Source organism: Malus sylvestris, chromosome 3, assembly GCF_916048215.2.
Source record: "Malus sylvestris chromosome 3, drMalSylv7.2, whole genome shotgun sequence".
Taxonomy (NCBI): domain Eukaryota; kingdom Viridiplantae; phylum Streptophyta; class Magnoliopsida; order Rosales; family Rosaceae; genus Malus; species Malus sylvestris.
Genome location: NC_062262.1, coordinates 25,991,211 through 26,007,764, shown reverse-complemented (window position 1 = coordinate 26,007,764; position 16,554 = coordinate 25,991,211). Strand labels below are relative to the sequence as shown.

Genomic DNA, 16,554 nt, shown 5'->3' with positions numbered 1-16,554 from the left:
GGGCTTGTTTTGGTCTTGGGTGGGCTGCAGGCCCAAGGCGAGAGAGAAAATAAGGGGCTGGATCCAAAGAAGAGCCTATGAAAGGGTACAGATCCAGTGTGGTGCGGAGCAATGCACCTAGTCTCCAACAGCAAGCTGGGATTGTGTGCAGCACGGACAGGTAAACCTTAGGGAGGGCGTGATCCAGTGCTACGCAGGCGTATGAGACACCATAGCCCTACTGGCTGGTGTCAGGCTTGGGTCAGGTTTCGATTTGTGGGCTGCAATTTATGAGCCCAGATTGATAAATCTCTCCAATAGGCTTAAAAAAGAACACTAAAGCCCAAAAGGTTGGTGTTTGGACCAAGTGTAGCCAAGCTTAAGTGGGCTCGGGTAAGAACCAAAAAACAACTCAGCGTTGCTGGGTAAGATCGCCAGAGTTGAGGCCAGCGCCGCCACCGTTGGTGGTCGTGTTCTTGGTGAATATTGGTCGAGGGAAGCACAAGTTTGACATGGAACCCTATTTTGAACAGAGAAAGTTCGATTTCTCGACCTTGGGTGTGAAAATCATGAGGGTTTCGAATCGAAATCCTCAAAAACTTAATGAAATTCCACGGGAATTTTGACAATGAATTTGTCCCAAAAATCAAAACTTCAGGTTGTGGTTCTCAATGGAAGTCAACGTTGGTGCTGTGACTCATCTGTGAGTGAGTGAAGGTTTGGGGATGATGTCATGAACTGCGTCGTTTTGGTTTTCATGGAGACAGAGAGTTGTTGGCCTTCAGCTTGTGGCTCGGCTCGAGGTCATGGGTTCAAAGAACCCTAGCGTCTGTCGATTTTTGTTCTTTTTATTTTTTTCTTTCAATTCAATGCATATCATATAATTCAAATATTTTAATGCATGTACATATATTTTGATGCAATTCATGGCAATATCAAATTCACGCAATTCAACAATTATGAATATAATGCATACACAATTTATGTAGAATCTAAAATTCGAAAAACGTAAAGTTGAGTCATGTATTATTGTGAATGTTCATGCTATCAGGGCTGCAAAAATATAGATAAAAACCGTTGTTTTGGAAGAATCTGATTACGTGATGATATAGATGAACTGGTTTGATGCAAAAAAAGTTTCCACGTCAGATTTCTAAGCGCAGTGGTATGAGCGTGCTGATAACGTGTTGTAGCCTCTTTTATCTGACTACAGGGAAGGGTTGGCAACAAGGGGAGAGAGACGAGAGATGTGTTTGTAGAATCGTAGGGGAATGTATGTGTTATTCTCTCATATGTAGTGCCTTTATTTATAATAATAAGAGGGAGAATAATTCATTCTTCCCCAAGGAATACATGTCCATATAGGAAAAAATAATTAGAATCAAATCTAATCTAGAATTTACCCAATCAAACTTAAACTAGAAAAGTTTATAACATATATATAATCCTATAGAAGATTGATATATATGATTAGGATTTGGATATGACATTTTAAAATTAATTCCCCTCATTCGAACCCTATCAAGCCATTATGCTCACGTAATTAATTTAGTTATTTACATATTGTAATATGTATATACGTGTTATTTAATGACTGGTTGAAATATGTGGTTTCACCTATTCCAAAACCCTGAACCCCTTCTCAATTACAATTCACTTTCACAGAACATAACTAAACTATCGACACCTGCCTCACGGCTCTCACCCTCACACCTTAGCAGGATTCACGCTGCCCTCACCCTCACTACCTCGGCACATCAGCAGCCTCCCTCAGCCGCCCTCAGCCGCCGACAAGCCCTTATCCTCCCCCTCCCTCCTACGCGACACCTCACAGGCTCACAGCATCTCCTTCTCTCATTCTCCTCGGTATTTTCTCCATCTTTCCTCAGTTTTGACTTCCTTTTATATTTTTTTTCCTTTAAAAATTTCTCTGAATGTAGGATTAGGGTTTTAAATTTTTGGTTTTTATTTCCAGATAGGAATTATTATTTTTCTAATTTAAGTATTTTCATAACTTTGGGATTTTTCTTCCTTGCTGTTTGTTAAATATTGATTGGCTGCCCTGCTCATGTGGGATTAATGTGTTTCTTCCCCATATATGATTTAGGCATTGTCAGATTAGGGATTTTTTATTTTTTTTTTTAATTTTTTTTTTTTGCTTTTCCATTCATTGAACAGAGGTTCCAAGAGAATTCCCAGACTTGCAGTGTCCTAAAAAGACTTTATGTTCATCTTTGTAGTAGATGATTGAATACCATTTTGATTTGGTATTCAAATGGTTTAGTATAGTATTCGAACCACACCAAACCGCACTATGCCCACCACATACATAAGTATGCCTCCCACTTAATTCTTATTATTCTTAATATTTTTATTTGAAAAATACTATGAGGTTTATATTGTATGTAAATGTTCAGATTAGATTCTGCTGAATTGTGCTGGAGGAGGAACCTGAGGGACATGTTTGGTGGAGGTGATGATTTTACAATTTCTTTAATTGTCCTCCTTTTTTTTATAGCATGTGACATATTTGGAATTTTAAACATATATAAGCCTTACTAAGAGAGCATTTTATTTCTTGTTGTTATTAATTAATACAGGATTTTAATTTCAATATCTGAATTTTGCTCTATTTTGCTGCTAGATTGTTCAAGGAAAAGAGCTGTTAACCTCTCGCACGGATAAAGAGAAGGAACACCTTAAAAAGGTATCATCTATGTACGAAAACTGTTTCTAGTTAAGTGGATCAATTAAATTTTTTGGAGACCAAATGAATAACAACTGAGTCATCGCAATGCAAATGCTTATTCCACAAGTCACAAACCTCCGTCTCCTCTTCTTTTCCCCTTTCTCTTGTCTCTCCTCCCTCTCTCCTCTCACCATTAAACCCTATAAACCCCGCTCTCTCTTCACCGCCCTCGCTTCCTCCTACCGAAAACGACACCGTCCCCTCCCCAACAACCAACCTCCCAACCTCCGCGCCAGGAACAAAAGCACTCTCAGGGAGAGCGGAGGAGGCAAAGACAAATCAATGGAAGAGGCCACGGAGGCTAAGAAGGCTGACACTGCTGGGTTCAATAAGCGAAGAGCTGAGGGCAACGACAAGAGTGATAGGCCGAAGAAGAACCTTCAGCGGAAAGTGCGCTCACTTAATCCCATCAATACCCTATCTTATGTTCAGGTAATTTGATTTAATCAGGTTTTGGATTTATGGGTTTTGTTTAATTGTTGAATAAATTCGTAGCATTATTGGTTTGAATTTGTTGACTTGATTTCTGGGTTTTCTTCAATTGTTTGATTGAGTAGACTGTGCGATTCATAGTATTGGTTATTCGGTTGTGTTCATTTCTTTTAATTTGTTGCTTTTTGGAATAGTTGTGCTTGTTGAATAAGACTTGTCGGATTTCTACCAATTTTTGTACTGCATAAAGAGTTCCTGAAAACAAAAATGTTTTTATGTGTCTTGATTCTAGAAAGAAGTGTTTGCTCCCATAATTCTTTTCCTTGTCATTTTCGAGTAAGTCTTTTTCTTATTTATGGTCTAAATAGTTTACCCATGCAAACTCATTGCAGATACTAGGGACTGGAATGGATACTCATGATACATCTCCTTCAGTGTTGCTATTCTTTGACAAACAGAGATTTATATTTAATGCTGGAGAGGTAAGTGTCAGGTGATAGTTGCATTAGGAACTCAATTATATACATTTACATCTGGTTAGTTTGTAATATTAAATAAGGTGATGATTCTATCATTATCAATATGAAATAGTAATTACAAATCAATGATAAACCCTTTGTGGAGTAAACTAGTGTCTCTTATTATATTACTCTCACTGCAGGGTTTGCAAAGGTTCTGCACAGAGCATAAGATTAAGTTGTCAAAGGTATACGATATCTGAAATCTTTACCCATTTTCTGCTGTTGGAACTTGGAATAAATGTATAAAGTGCTCTTCATCTTCATTCATGAGGTTCCTTCCTATTGTTGAGATGCCTTATTGATGTTCTTGATGCTTCTTCAGATTGATCACATTTTTCTCTCTCGTGTCTGCTCAGAGACTGCAGGTGGACTTCCAGGTTTGTCTCTTGAAAGATCAACTATTATGTTGCACTTGCAATTAAAGATTGTTTAGTTTGTTTTCTGTTATCACCAGGAGCATGTTTAGTAAGTCTGTGATGAAGCCTTTAAGCATTATTATTGTGCTTTCAGTATCTGCACTGGTTGTTCAAAAGAGGTTGTTCTTGGCAATCCTGAATTGCTCAATTTTTACTTGACCTCACAGGTTTGCTGTTAACTTTGGCTGGCATGGGTGAAGAAGGAATGTCTGTGAGTATCAGATTGACTTCCTATCCATTTCCTTCTTTTCTGTACTCCACCTTAAATCTTATTTCATTTAGATCCAACCTTCCAAATATGAGTTTAAATCATATCTTGTATTGTTTTGAAGGTCAATGTATGGGGTCCGTCAGATCTCAAATATCTGGTAGATGCCATGAGGTGTTTCATCCCAAATGCTGCCATGGTTCACACTCGGAGCTTTGGGCCGACTCTCGGTTCTGTGGGGGGTTTTATGGATGATCAAACTAAGTTTAAAGAGCCGATTGTTCTTGTTGATGATGAGGTTGTCAATATATCAGCCATTCTTCTACTCCCAAATTTCTCAAAAGGGACTGGGCTCCCAAATGAAGTAATCAGTACACAGAATCCGACAGAAAAGGTTCTTGATGATAGGATTGGTCATGCTTCACAACCCTTTAGACTAAATGGCAACAGTAGACCTAATGCAAAGCCTGGTGACATGTCTGTCGTTTACATCTGTGAATTACCTGAGATTAAAGGGAAATTTGACCCTGAAAAAGCTAAGGCTTTGGGTCTTAAACCAGGGTCAAAATATCGGGAACTGCAACTTGGAAATTCAGTGCACTCAGATTTTCAAAATATCACGGTTGGTTCCGAAAACTATGAAATAGAGATATATATAGTAGCTCTGGGCAATGATGTACTCCATAAAAAACTTTAATGTGTATTTAAATTAGTTTATTTACTTTATTTGTTTAGGTTCATCCAAGGGATGTAATGGAACCCTCCATTCCTGGTCCAATTGTATTACTTGTAGACTGCCCAACGGAATCTCATTTGGAGGAGCTGGTATCCATAAAATGTCTCAGTCGCTATTATGTGGATTTCTCAGGCCCGCCTGAGAATGCTAAGGGTGTGACTTGTGTCATTCATCTGGGTCCTGCATCTCTAATAAGCAGTCCGAACTACCAGAGCTGGATGAAGAGATTTGGTTTAGCCCAACATATCATGGCTGGGAATGAAAGGTGAGTAGCTTTTCCTATGCAGAAGATTAATTAAGAGCTTCTTGTTGTTTGTTAGTGAAAAGCCCTCTTTGCTTCTGTGTCTGTTTCCAGGAAGAATGTGGAGATTCCAATCCTAAGAGCAAGTGCAAGAATTGCAGCTCGACTTAACTATCTATGTCCACAGTTCTTTCCAGCTCCAGGTTTTTGGTCTCTTCAGAACCTTGATTGTTTGGCACCAGAATCCACTGCTTCAAGTGAGGTTTGTTGTAATATCATTTCTTTTGCATAAATTAGGTTTATTAGAATGTCTGGAAGTTTTCCAGGACCATGATCTTATGTTTATACTTTTAGGCATTAATAGTTATGCTTTTTAAAATTTGGGGCTGATGCTGTTGATAAATTTGGTTTTGTTTTACCAGGGTTCCATTTCAAAGTCTTGTGAAAGCATTTCCGCTGAAAACCTCCTCAAGGTATAAATGGTTGATTTACTTGGATGCGTCTAGTAAGTAGGCTTTTGTGGCTTAAGTCCTACGTCCCTGCTTTCTTTCCTAATTGATACAATGTTTTTCTTCTTTAACACAACTTTATTGCATAAATTTCCATTAGAATTATAATTTTTCTTATGTCCTTGATTCAGTGTTATTCTTTTTATTTTATTTTTTAAAGTTTCTAATATAAATGGGAGAAGCTTGTATGATTAATCTGATAAATACTTTAGAAGTTTTAGAAGGATTATGATTGGCTGCTTGTACAACCAACAGTCCAGAGAGCAATTTAGCTACCTGGGGGTCGTGATTTGCTCCTGATAGTTTAACAGCGCTTTTGTTTTAATTGCATCATATCTCCTTTTATTTTTCTTTCCTTTTCCCAAGCTAGCTAATAAAGGTTTCCAGCAGCGAAGGGTTATGTTTCTACTACATGTCTGAATGTGTGTTCTCATTAGCATGACTGCTTTTTTTGTAGCATTGCAAGTTCTGCAATCAGTTTACTGATGTACAAATGTTAATAATGGTGATTTTCATGTGTGTTGAACAGTTCACGTTGCGTCCATATGCTCGCCTTGGATTAGATAGGTCTGTTATTCCAAGTCAAGTGGCTTCCTCAGAAATCATTGATGAGTTAATTTCAGAGATTCCGGAGGTTGTAGATGCAGCCCATTGTGTTAGTCGGTTCTGGTACCAGTCTACAGAAACAAACGGAGAGATAAGTTTAACTAAAGGTGATGAAGTTTTGGTTGAAGAGCCATGGTATAATGAGAATACGCTTCCTAGTTGTTTGGAAAATATAAGGAGAGATGACTTGGAGATAGTTCTTTTAGGGACTGGATCATCTCAGCCATCTAAATATCGCAATGTCACTTCTATCCATATCAATCTTTTCTCCAAAGGAGGTTTACTTTTAGATTGCGGTGAAGGAACCCTGGGACAGCTGAAAAGAAGGTAACACCCCATTTGAAATTTGTGAAATACATTTACTAGTACTGAAATCCATTCCCCACTTTAAGATATTACGTTTTATGTACATCAACAACAGATATGGTGTAGAGGGTGCTGATAATGCTGTGAGAGGTCTTAGCTGTATATGGATTTCTCATATTCATGCTGATCACCATACTGGGTTGGCAAGAATACTTACTCTACGACGTGATTTGTTGAAGGGGGTGCCTCACGAGCCATTACTTGTTGTTGGACCGAGAAAGCTTAAGTTCTTTTTGGATGCATACCAGAGACTCGAAGATTTAGATATGCAGTTCCTTGATTGTAAGCACACCACAGAAGCGTCTTTACTTGCTTTTGAGGGTGTTACTGAACCCAATAGGGATTACTCTTCTCCAGCAAGTCCAACCCGTTTTGAGGACATGAGCATTAAAAATACAGAGAGGCAATTAGCGGAGAGAGTTGATTCTACTCTATTTGCTAAAGGATCCCGTATGCAGAGCTATTGGAAGAGGCCGGGTAGTCCTATTGACAACAGTGTAGTTCCAATTGTAAAGAGCTTGCAAAAAGTGCTCAATGAAACTGGTTTGGAAGCCTTGATTAGTTTTCCTGTCATCCACTGTCCGCAGGCATTTGGTGTTGTCTTGCAAGCTTCAGAGAGATTGAATAGTGTTGGAAAAATGATTCCAGGTTGGAAGGTTGTATACTCAGGTGACACTAGGCCCTGTCCGGAACTTATAGACGCATCTCGTGGTGCAACAGTTCTAATACATGAGGCAAGTTATGACGTACTGTGTTTTTTTTTTTTTTTTTTTAATTTTTTTTTTTTTTGTCCTAGTAATGAAATTGTGCAATTTAGCAAAAAAATGTGGAACTGAAAGGGAGGAGGATTGCAGTTTATCAATTTCACTTCTGACTCTTGCAGGCAACTTTTGAGGATGGCATGGTGGACGAGGCTGTAGCAAGAAACCATAGCACAACAAAGGAAGCCATAGAAGTTGGGAACTCTGCTGGAGTTTATCGTATCATCCTCACTCACTTCAGCCAGCGATATCCTAAAATCCCAGTACTTGATGATACACACATGCATAAGACATGCATTGGATTTGACATGATGAGTATTAACATTGCTGATTTGCCTGTGGCCCCAAAGGTACTTCCATACTTGAAACTGCTTTTTAGAGACGAGATGATTGTTGACGAGGAAGATGAGTTGATAGAGGCTGCAAGTGTGGCTTCTTGATAAGTACGTTGTTTTCTATTGTAATTTCCTTATTCTTTCAATACTTAATGCGTTATGAATTCAGAAGCAAAGGTGGTTGGGCATATTTAGGATTTTCACCTCTTTAGGTAGTGGACTTAACCCTAAATCCTACACTACAAAATTCCGGCGAAAAATGAACCAGCACCAGCAGCTACACAAACACAGCTGGGCCGCTGATTGATAGCATAGCCCCCATTAGTAATTAGTAGTTAAAGTTGGCAGTTTATAATTATGCCTCCCTAACAGGTTAATTAGTAGATCAGATTAGTAGAATATTGCAGTATCATGTTTTACTTGCAGTTTAGTTTCTCTTTGCCCCCTATCTAGTACTACAGTATAGTGATATATTTTTGGTGGTTCAAAAAGTTCAACGGCAGTGCTCATATCCGTCTAAAAGTAATTAATTTTCATTTTCCTTCTCTGACTAGAAACATGGAAGAGGTTTTCGTACATATTTTCTTCGATAATTAGATTATATTGCACGGTTTTTTGAAAAATTATATGGCTATTTTTTATAAAGTTTTTGTAGTATTACGAGCAACTGAGCTTTTATTTCATGAGGTGATCGGTTTGGTTTAGAAAGTGGAACTTAGCTTTGAATTTACAGTTCACAACATATGTACGCGCTTTAACTTCAATATGACACAATTAATCAACTTTGGTTAATGTTTAATCATATGGCATGACTAATTTAATTTCAATGGTTTTCACACTAATCTCATAACCTACTGTATTTCTAATGTAAGTGCAGAAAAAAATGAAGTAAAATCTACAGTGATCAAGTTAAAGTTGACTTGCGAGGCAAGATACCCTTCGTTATAATTGTTTTTATAAGATGTAAAGTTAACGGGTTGTGAGGTAGCATGTCTCCTTGTACCCCAAGTTCGAATCTCCATATTTATAATTTAGATTAAGGTAGAATATAGATCCGAAAACAAAATGTTAAGAAAGTTCATTAGGCGTTCTTAGATTAAAAAAAAACAAAGTTTGTGAGACCTTTTTCATTAATTTTCTAATTATTTTAGGCGTAACAAGACTATAATGGCTGCCCCTCCTCGATCTCGTGTTAGTTACAAATTTGATCGAACCTTCGTCTAATAAAAGGTTAATTGAATTAATAGTTTTCGTAGTGATAGGGTAGTTAGAAGATAACTCCCGTGATAAAAAAGATTAGGATTTAATCCCCTATAGTAAAGTATGTTAGGATTTAGGCTCAAAAATGAAAATTTCGTCGACTCTTTGTTAATTGTTAGAACATGAGGTTCATCGTGAGACTACAACAACAACAACAACAACAAAGCCTTTTCCCACTAAGTGGGGTCGGCTATATGAATCCTAGAATGCCATTGTGCTCGGTTTTGTGTCATGTCCTCCGTTAGATCCAAGTACTCAAGTCTTTTCTTAGGGTCTCTTCCAAAGTTTTCCTAGGTCTTCCTCTACCCCTTCGGCCTTGAACCTCTGTCCCATAGTCACATTTTCGAACCGGAGCGTCAGTAGGCCTTCTTTGCACATGTCCAAACCACCGGAACCGATTTTCTCTCATTCAATTTTGGCTACTCCTACTTTACCTCGGATATCCTCATTCCCAATCTTATCCTTTCTCGTGTGCCCATACATCCCACGAAGCATCCTCATCTCCACTACACCCAATTTGTGTACGTGTTGATGCTTCACCGCCCAACATTCTGTGCCATACAACATCGCTGGCCTTATTGCTGTCCTATAAAATTTTTCCTTGAGCTTCAGTGGCCTACGACGGTCACACAACACGCCGGATGCACTCTTACACTTCATCCATCCAGCTTGTATTCTATGGTTGAGATCTCCATCTAATTCTCCGTTCTCTTGCAAGATAGATCCTAGGTAGCGAAAACGGTCACTTTTTGTGATCTTCGCTAGATTGCTCCGGTCATTAGTGTGGATAAGTATATAAATGGATAGAAATAGGAAAGCAAACACAAGATGTACGTGGTTCACCCAGATTGGCTACATCCACGGAATAGAGGAGTTCTCATTAATTGTGAAGGGTTTACACAAGTACATAGGTTCAAGCTCTCCTTTAGTGAGTACAAGTGAATGATTTAGTACAAATGACATTAGGAAATATTGTGGGAGAATGATCTCGTAACCATGAAACTTCTAAGTACCGGAGTGTGGTATCATCTTGACTTGCCTTATCTGTCTCATAGGTAGATGTGGCATCTTCTCTGGAAGTACTCTTCCTCCATCCATGGGTGGTATCTGTAACTAGTGGAGATGCACAAGGTAATGTATCAATTTCACTTGAAGCTTACTTGTAGTTTCAGGCTTGGTCAAGCGCGATACAAACCATGTAGTAGGAGTCCCCCAAGTCGCCGAGCTAGGGGATCTGCTGAAAGAGATGACAGACAAGGTAAGTAATCAGAGCTCCGGTTGATTGTTCACATTCTTCCTATCTTGCAGGCAGCATGAAGGATAAAGAGAAGAAAAATGAGAAGAGATGATATGGGATACTTTTGCTTTTGAAGAAGTAACTTTCCACAGGCTTATTCTTGAACTGGGCTGGAGGGTTTTCTGGTTTCCTCCAGAGTATAAGGCCGACTGAAGAATTTGAGGGTCAAAACAAGTCCATCAAATCTAGAGTACGTTTAACCCTGCTGATATGGGATACTTTTGCTTTTGACATAGTAGTGGATGTATCGGCACGTGTGCTGTTACGCTTGTCTCCACATGCTTCCTTATATCCTTCTCACTTGCCTTATTTGTTCCTCAGGCAGATGTGGTATCTTCCCTGGAAGCATAAGATGTTGAAGATGAGTACTCGAGAGCAATGCCAGGTAAGTAATCAGGTAAGGGGTTCCAGGCAGTCAGTTCCTGGCTGGAAGCTTGATTCCAAGTGCTGACTGATTGCTCTCTTTCTCCTTGTCTTGCAGGTAAGAACAAGGCCAAAGGAAAAGACAGGGAAAAAGCATGATATTGGATACTCTTGCTTTTAACCCTGATGATATGAGATATTCTTGCTCTAGTATAGCTTGTTTACAGAGGTATTATCGGGGGGAAAGAAAGCTGAATATTTCGAAAGGCTTCGTTGGGAGTGCCCTCTCAGATAAGAGGAAGGGTTGAGCATTTTTGCAGGTCTGCCTGTCCGTTGGGGATGGAGGTCGACATATATAGGAGTCTCCCTAACATCAAGTAATAATGCTATTCCTTTACCCTGCTTGGTCATAGCACGGTAGTGGGAGCTGCCAGCTTCACATGTTTTAACTCTGTCTGAGCACTTTGAAAAAGTGGTCTGTGGTATCTGGAAAGCTGATGTTGCGTGTGAAGATTACAGACAAGCTTTATCCAAGGAGATCCAGCTCTTGAAGTTGGGAAAGTGGTGCCTCTTCGGTTTTCGAACAAGCAATCCTGTCGGGGATCTGGCTCTCGAGATTCGGAGAACGATGCCTCTTCTATTTTTGAGAAAGCAATCCTGCTGGTCTACCTTACCACGAAGCACAGAGGTTGACACACAGGGACTTTCCAATTATCCAGCAGTGGTACTGTTCCTTTACCATCTCTTCGATTTTTGAGAAAGTAATCATGTTGGGAGTCTGGCTCTCGAGATTCAGAGGGCGGTGCCTCTTCGATTTTGGAGCAAGCAATCTTGTTGGGAGTGTTTTCTCAAATGTGAGTAAAGGTTAGGCATGTTTGCTAGTCTACCTTGCCACGAAGCACAGAGGTTGACACACATGGACTTTGCAATTATCCAGCAGTGGTACTGTTCCTTTACCCTTTCTTCGATTTTTTAGAAAGTAATCATGTTGGGAGTCTGGCTCTCGAGATTCGGAGGGCTGTGCCTCTTCGATTTTGGAGCAAGCAATCTTGTTGGGAGTGTTTTCTCGAATGTAAGTAAAGGTTGGGCAAGTCTACCTTGCCACGAAGCACAGAGGTTGACACACCGGGACTTTCCAATTATCCAGCAGTGGTACTATCCCTTTACCCTTGTGGGTAATAATATGGTAGCTAGACCTTCAAAATTTATGTGTCTAAACTTTGTTAGTGTTGTTTCTTTGCTATTCTTTTACCATTCTTGGTCAGAGCGATGTAGTGGGAGCTGCAAGCTTCACGTGTCTCAACTTTGTCAGAGAACTTTGGCAAAGTTATCTGTGGTACCCATGAGCTACTGTTGCGTATGGGAAGTGGGTGATTGAACAGTACGATTCATGTGCTTTCTACTTCGCCAGAAATCTTCGACAGAATGCCCATAATTTCCGCAAAGTTGAGTGTGCGTGTGATAGGTGCTGACAAGGCTGGAAAAGTAGGTGCCTCTTCGATTTCTAAGATCGGCCCTTGTGGTCTCCGAGCAGCCCAGCTTTTGAGAAAGCAAGCCTCTTCGATTTCTGAGATCGGCCTTCGTGGTCTTTGAGCAGCCCAGCTTTTGAGAAAGCAAACGCCTCTTCGATTTCTGAGATCGACCCTCGTGGTCTATGAGCAGCCCAGCTTTTGAGAAAGCAAATGCCTCTTCGATTTCTGAGCAGGTGCCTATTCGATTTCTGAAGCTTCGTCGAGTGCCGATTTTTATAGGGGCTGACATTAAGTTCTAAAGCACACTTGAATATCCACCAGTAGAAGCTCTATTCTTGCACTTCTAAGATCTTGATTTGTCCGACCTCTTCTCTCTTCAACACCTTTGAAAATGTATGGCCCCTCCGACCGTCGTTTTGACTTGAACCTTGTTGAAGAGGCAGCCCCGCCTTCTCCAGACAACATATGACGCCCATCCTTCGTCTCCCCTACTGGTCCTCTTACCGTTGGGGATTCCGTGATGAAGAATGATATGACCGCTGCGGTAGTGGCCAGGAACCTTCTCACTCCCAAAGATAACAGACTACTTTCCAAACGGTCTGATGAGTTGGCTGTTAAGGATTCTCTGGCTCTCAGTGTTCAGTGTGCAGGTTCTGTGTGTAATATGGCCCAACGCCTATTTGCTCGAACCCGCCAAGTTGAATCATTGGCGGCTGAAGTGATGAGTCTCAAACAGGAGATTAGAGGGCTCAAGCATGAGAATAAACAGTTGCATCGGCTCGCACATGACTATGCTACAAACATGAAGAGGAAGCTTGACCAGATGAAGGAATCTTATGGTCAGGTTTTACTTGATCATCAGAGATTTGTGGGTTTGTTCCAAAGGCATTTATTGCCTTCGTCTTCTGGGGCTGTACCGCGTAATGAAGCTCCAAATGATCAACCTCTGATGCCTCCTCCTTCTAGGGTTCTGTCCAATACTGAGGCTCCGAATGATCCCCCTCCGGTGCCTTCTCTTTTTGGGGCTCTACCGACTGCTGAGACTTCTCCTAAGCAACCTTTGTGAAGGTTCCCTCTTGTTTGTTTATTTTGACTCAAGTATATGTACATATTTGTAACTTATTGGGGATATCAATAAATAAGCTTTCCTTCATTTCAACGTATTGTGTTAAATACACCAAAGCTTTCTTCGCTAAGTTCTTTGAATTTTCTTTTGTTGAAGCTTGTATGTTGAAGCTTTGTGAGTGGAGCATGTAGGTTGAGGTAGTGTTCCCTTAATTTCCCGAGTGAGGAAAACCTATCGGTTAGAGACTTGGAAAATCCAAGTCACTAAGTGGGATCGGCTATATGAATCTTAGAACGCCATTGTGTTCTATCCTGTGTCATGTCCTTCGTTAGATCCAAGTACTCTAAGTCTTTTCTTAGGGTCTCTTCCAAAGTTTTCCTAGGTCTTCCTCTACCCCTTCGGCCCTGAACCTTTGTCCCATAGTCGCATCTTCTAATCGGAGCGTCAGTAGGCCTTTTTTGCACATGTCCAAACCACCGTAACCGATTTTCTCTCATCTTTCCTTCAATTTCGGCTACTCCTACTTTACCCCGGATATCCTCATTCCTAATCTTATCCTTTCTCGTGTGCTCACACATCCAACGAAGCATCCTCATCTCCGCTACACCCATTTTGTGTACGTGTTGATGCTTCACCGCCCAACATTTTGTGCCATACAGCATCGCCGGCCTTATTGCCGTCCTATAAAATTTTTCCTTGAGCTTCAGTGGCATACGGCGGTCACACAACACGCCGGATGCACTCTTCCACTTCATCCATCCAGCTTGTATTCTATGATTGAGATCTCCATCTAATTCTCTGTTATTTTGCAAGATAGATCCTAGGTAACGAAAACGGTCGCTCTTTGGTATTTCTTGATCTCCGATCCTCACCCCTAACTCGTTTTGGCCTCCATTTGCACTGAACTTGCACTCCATATATTCTGTCTTTGATCGGCTTAGGCGAAGACCTTTAGATTCCAACACTTCTCTCCAAAGGTTAAGCTTTGCATTTACCCCTTCATGAGTTTCATCTATCAACACTATATCGTCTGCGAAAAGCATACACCAAGGAATATCATCTTGAATATGTCCTGTTAACTCATCCATTACCAACGCAAAAAGGTAAGGACTTAAGGATGAGCCTTGATGTAATCCTACAGTTATGGGAAAGCTTTCGGTTTGTCCTTCATGAGTTCTTACGGCAGTCTTTGCTCCTTCATACATATCCTGTATAGCTTGGATATATGCTACTCGTACTCTTTTCTTCTCTAAAATCTTCCAAAGAATGTCTCTTGGGACCCTATCATACGCTTTTTCCAAATCTATAAAGACCATGTGTAAATCCTTTTTCCCATCTCTATATCTTTCCATCAATCTTCGTAAGAGATAGATTGCCTCCATGGTTGAGCGCCCTGGCATGAACCCGAATTGGTTGTCCGAAACCCGTGTCTCTTGCCTCAATCTATGCTCAATGACTCTCTCCCAGAGCTTCATTGTATGACTCATTAGCTTAATACCCCTATAGTTCATGCAATTTTGTACATCGCCCTTATTCTTGTAGATAGGCACCAAAGTGCTTGTTCGCCACTCATTTGGCATCTTCTTCGTTTTCAAAATCCTATTGAAAAGGTCAGTGAGCCATGTTATACCTGTCTCTCCCAAAACTTTCCACACTTCGATTGGTATATCGTCTGGGCCTACTGCTTTTCTATGCTTCATCTTCTTCAAAGCTACAACCACTTCTTCCTTCCGGATTCTACGATAAAAAGAGTAGTTTCTACACTCTTCTGAGTTACTCAACTCCCCTAAAGAAGCACTCCTTTCATGTCCTTCATTGAAAAGATTATGAAAATAACCTTTCCATTTGTCTTTAACCGCGTTCTCTGTAGCAAGAATCTTTCCATCCTCATCCTTGATGCACCTCACTTGATTTAGGTCCCTTGTCTTCTTTTCCCTTGCTCTAGCTAGTTTATAGATATCCAACTCTCCTTCTTTGGTATCTAGTCGCTTATACATATCGTCATAAGCCGCTAACTTAGCTTCTCTCACAGCTTTCTTCGCCTCTTGCTTCGCTTTTCTATACCTTTCACCATTTTCATCGGTCTTATCCTTGTATAAGGCTTTACAACATTCCTTCTTAGCCTTCACCTTTGTTTGTACCTCCTCATTCCACCACCAAGATTCCTTTTGGTGTGGGGCAAAGCCCTTGGACTCTCCTAATACCTCTTTTGCTACTTTTCGGATACAACTATCCATGGAATCCCACATTTGGTTAGCTTCCCCCTCCTATCCCACACACACTGGGTGATTACTTTCTCTTTGAAAATGACTTGTTTTTCTTCTTTTAGATTCCACCATCTAGTCCTTGGGCACTTCCAAGTCTTGTTCTTTTTTCTCACTCTTTTGATATGTACATCCATCACCAACAAGCGATGTTGATTAGCCACGCTCTCTCCTGGTATAACTTTGCAATCCTTACAAGTTATACGATCCCCTTTCCTCATTAGAAGAAAATCTATTTGTGTTTTTGACGACCCACTCTTGTAGGTGATCACATGTTCTTCTCTCTTCTTAAAGAAGGTGTTGGCTAAGAAGAGATCATATGCCATTGCAAAATCCAAGATAGCTTCCCCATCCTCGTTTCTTTCCCCAAAACCATGGCCACCATGAAAACCTCCATAGTTGCCTGTCTCCCTGCCCACGTGTCCATTTAAATCTCCTCCTATAAATAACTTCTTCGTCTGAGCAATTCCTTGCACCAAGTCTCCAAGGTCTTCCCAAAATTTCTCCTTCGAACTCGTATCCAACCCTACTTGAGGTGCGTACGCACTAATCACATTGATAAGTTCTTGTTCTATTACAATCTTGATTGCCATGATTCTATCTCCTACCCTCTTAACATCTACAACATCTTGTGTCAAGGTCTTGTCCACGATGATGCCAACACCGTTTCTCGTTCTATTTGTGCCCGAATACCATAGTTTAAACCCTGAGTTTTCTAGATCCTTTGCCTTACGACCAATCCACTTAGTTTCTTGTAGGCACATAATATTTATCCTTTTCCTCACCATAACTTCTACTACTTCCATAGATTTTCCCGTCAAGGTTCCTATATTCCACGTTCCTAAACGCATTTTGCTCTCTTGAACTCTACCCTTCTGTCCTAGCTTCTTCACCCTTCCCCGTCTAATAGGATCAAAGTACTTCTTTTGTGTGTCCAGTGTAAAGTTGATAGGAGCATATGCTCCCAAACAAC

General features: G+C 40.4%; 1 protein-coding gene and 1 long non-coding RNA gene across 5 annotated transcripts; both read left to right on the top strand.

Annotated features, from left to right (window-relative positions):
- Positions 1 to 1,631: 1,631 nt before the first annotated feature.
- Positions 1,632 to 8,271, top strand: LOC126614961 (tRNAse Z TRZ4, mitochondrial-like). Of its 2 annotated transcripts, XM_050282672.1 has the most exons (15): positions 1,632 to 1,845; positions 2,397 to 2,452; positions 2,624 to 2,686; positions 2,796 to 3,160; positions 3,553 to 3,642; positions 3,822 to 3,866; positions 4,004 to 4,058; positions 4,265 to 4,308; positions 4,430 to 4,927; positions 5,041 to 5,306; positions 5,397 to 5,544; positions 5,705 to 5,755; positions 6,321 to 6,724; positions 6,819 to 7,497; positions 7,647 to 8,271. In XM_050282672.1, exons 4-15 carry the CDS (start codon positions 3,011 to 3,013, stop codon positions 7,962 to 7,964), a joined length of 2,748 nt encoding a protein of 915 aa, XP_050138629.1. In that variant the 5' UTR covers positions 1,632 to 1,845; positions 2,397 to 2,452; positions 2,624 to 2,686; positions 2,796 to 3,010; the 3' UTR covers positions 7,965 to 8,271. The 2 variants fall into 2 exon arrangements, with proteins under 2 accessions (XP_050138629.1, XP_050138628.1); XM_050282671.1 differs by having other exon boundaries at positions 2,624 to 3,160.
- A 1,259-nt stretch (positions 8,272 to 9,530) lies between these two features.
- Positions 9,531 to 11,689, top strand: LOC126614963 (uncharacterized). 3 transcript variants are annotated; one of them, XR_007620588.1, is made up of 4 exons: positions 9,531 to 10,377; positions 10,428 to 10,606; positions 10,742 to 10,801; positions 10,898 to 11,689. It is a non-coding gene; the product is annotated as an uncharacterized LOC126614963 (long non-coding RNA). The 3 variants fall into 3 exon arrangements; XR_007620587.1 differs by having other exon boundaries at positions 10,738 to 10,801; XR_007620589.1 differs by lacking the exon at positions 9,531 to 10,377 and having other exon boundaries at positions 10,406 to 10,606; positions 10,738 to 10,801.
- Positions 11,690 to 16,554: the final 4,865 nt, after the last annotated feature.

Coding starts and splice junctions, on each gene's coding strand:
- LOC126614961 (XM_050282671.1), top strand. CDS start 2,774: ATGCAAATGCTTATTCCACAAGTCACAAACCTCCGTCTCCTCTTCTTT. Junction 4,928..5,040: donor CAGATTTTCAAAATATCACG/GTTGGTTCCGAA, acceptor TTATTTGTTTAG/GTTCATCCAAGGGATGTAAT. Junction 5,307..5,396: donor ATCATGGCTGGGAATGAAAG/GTGAGTAGCTTT, acceptor GTCTGTTTCCAG/GAAGAATGTGGAGATTCCAA.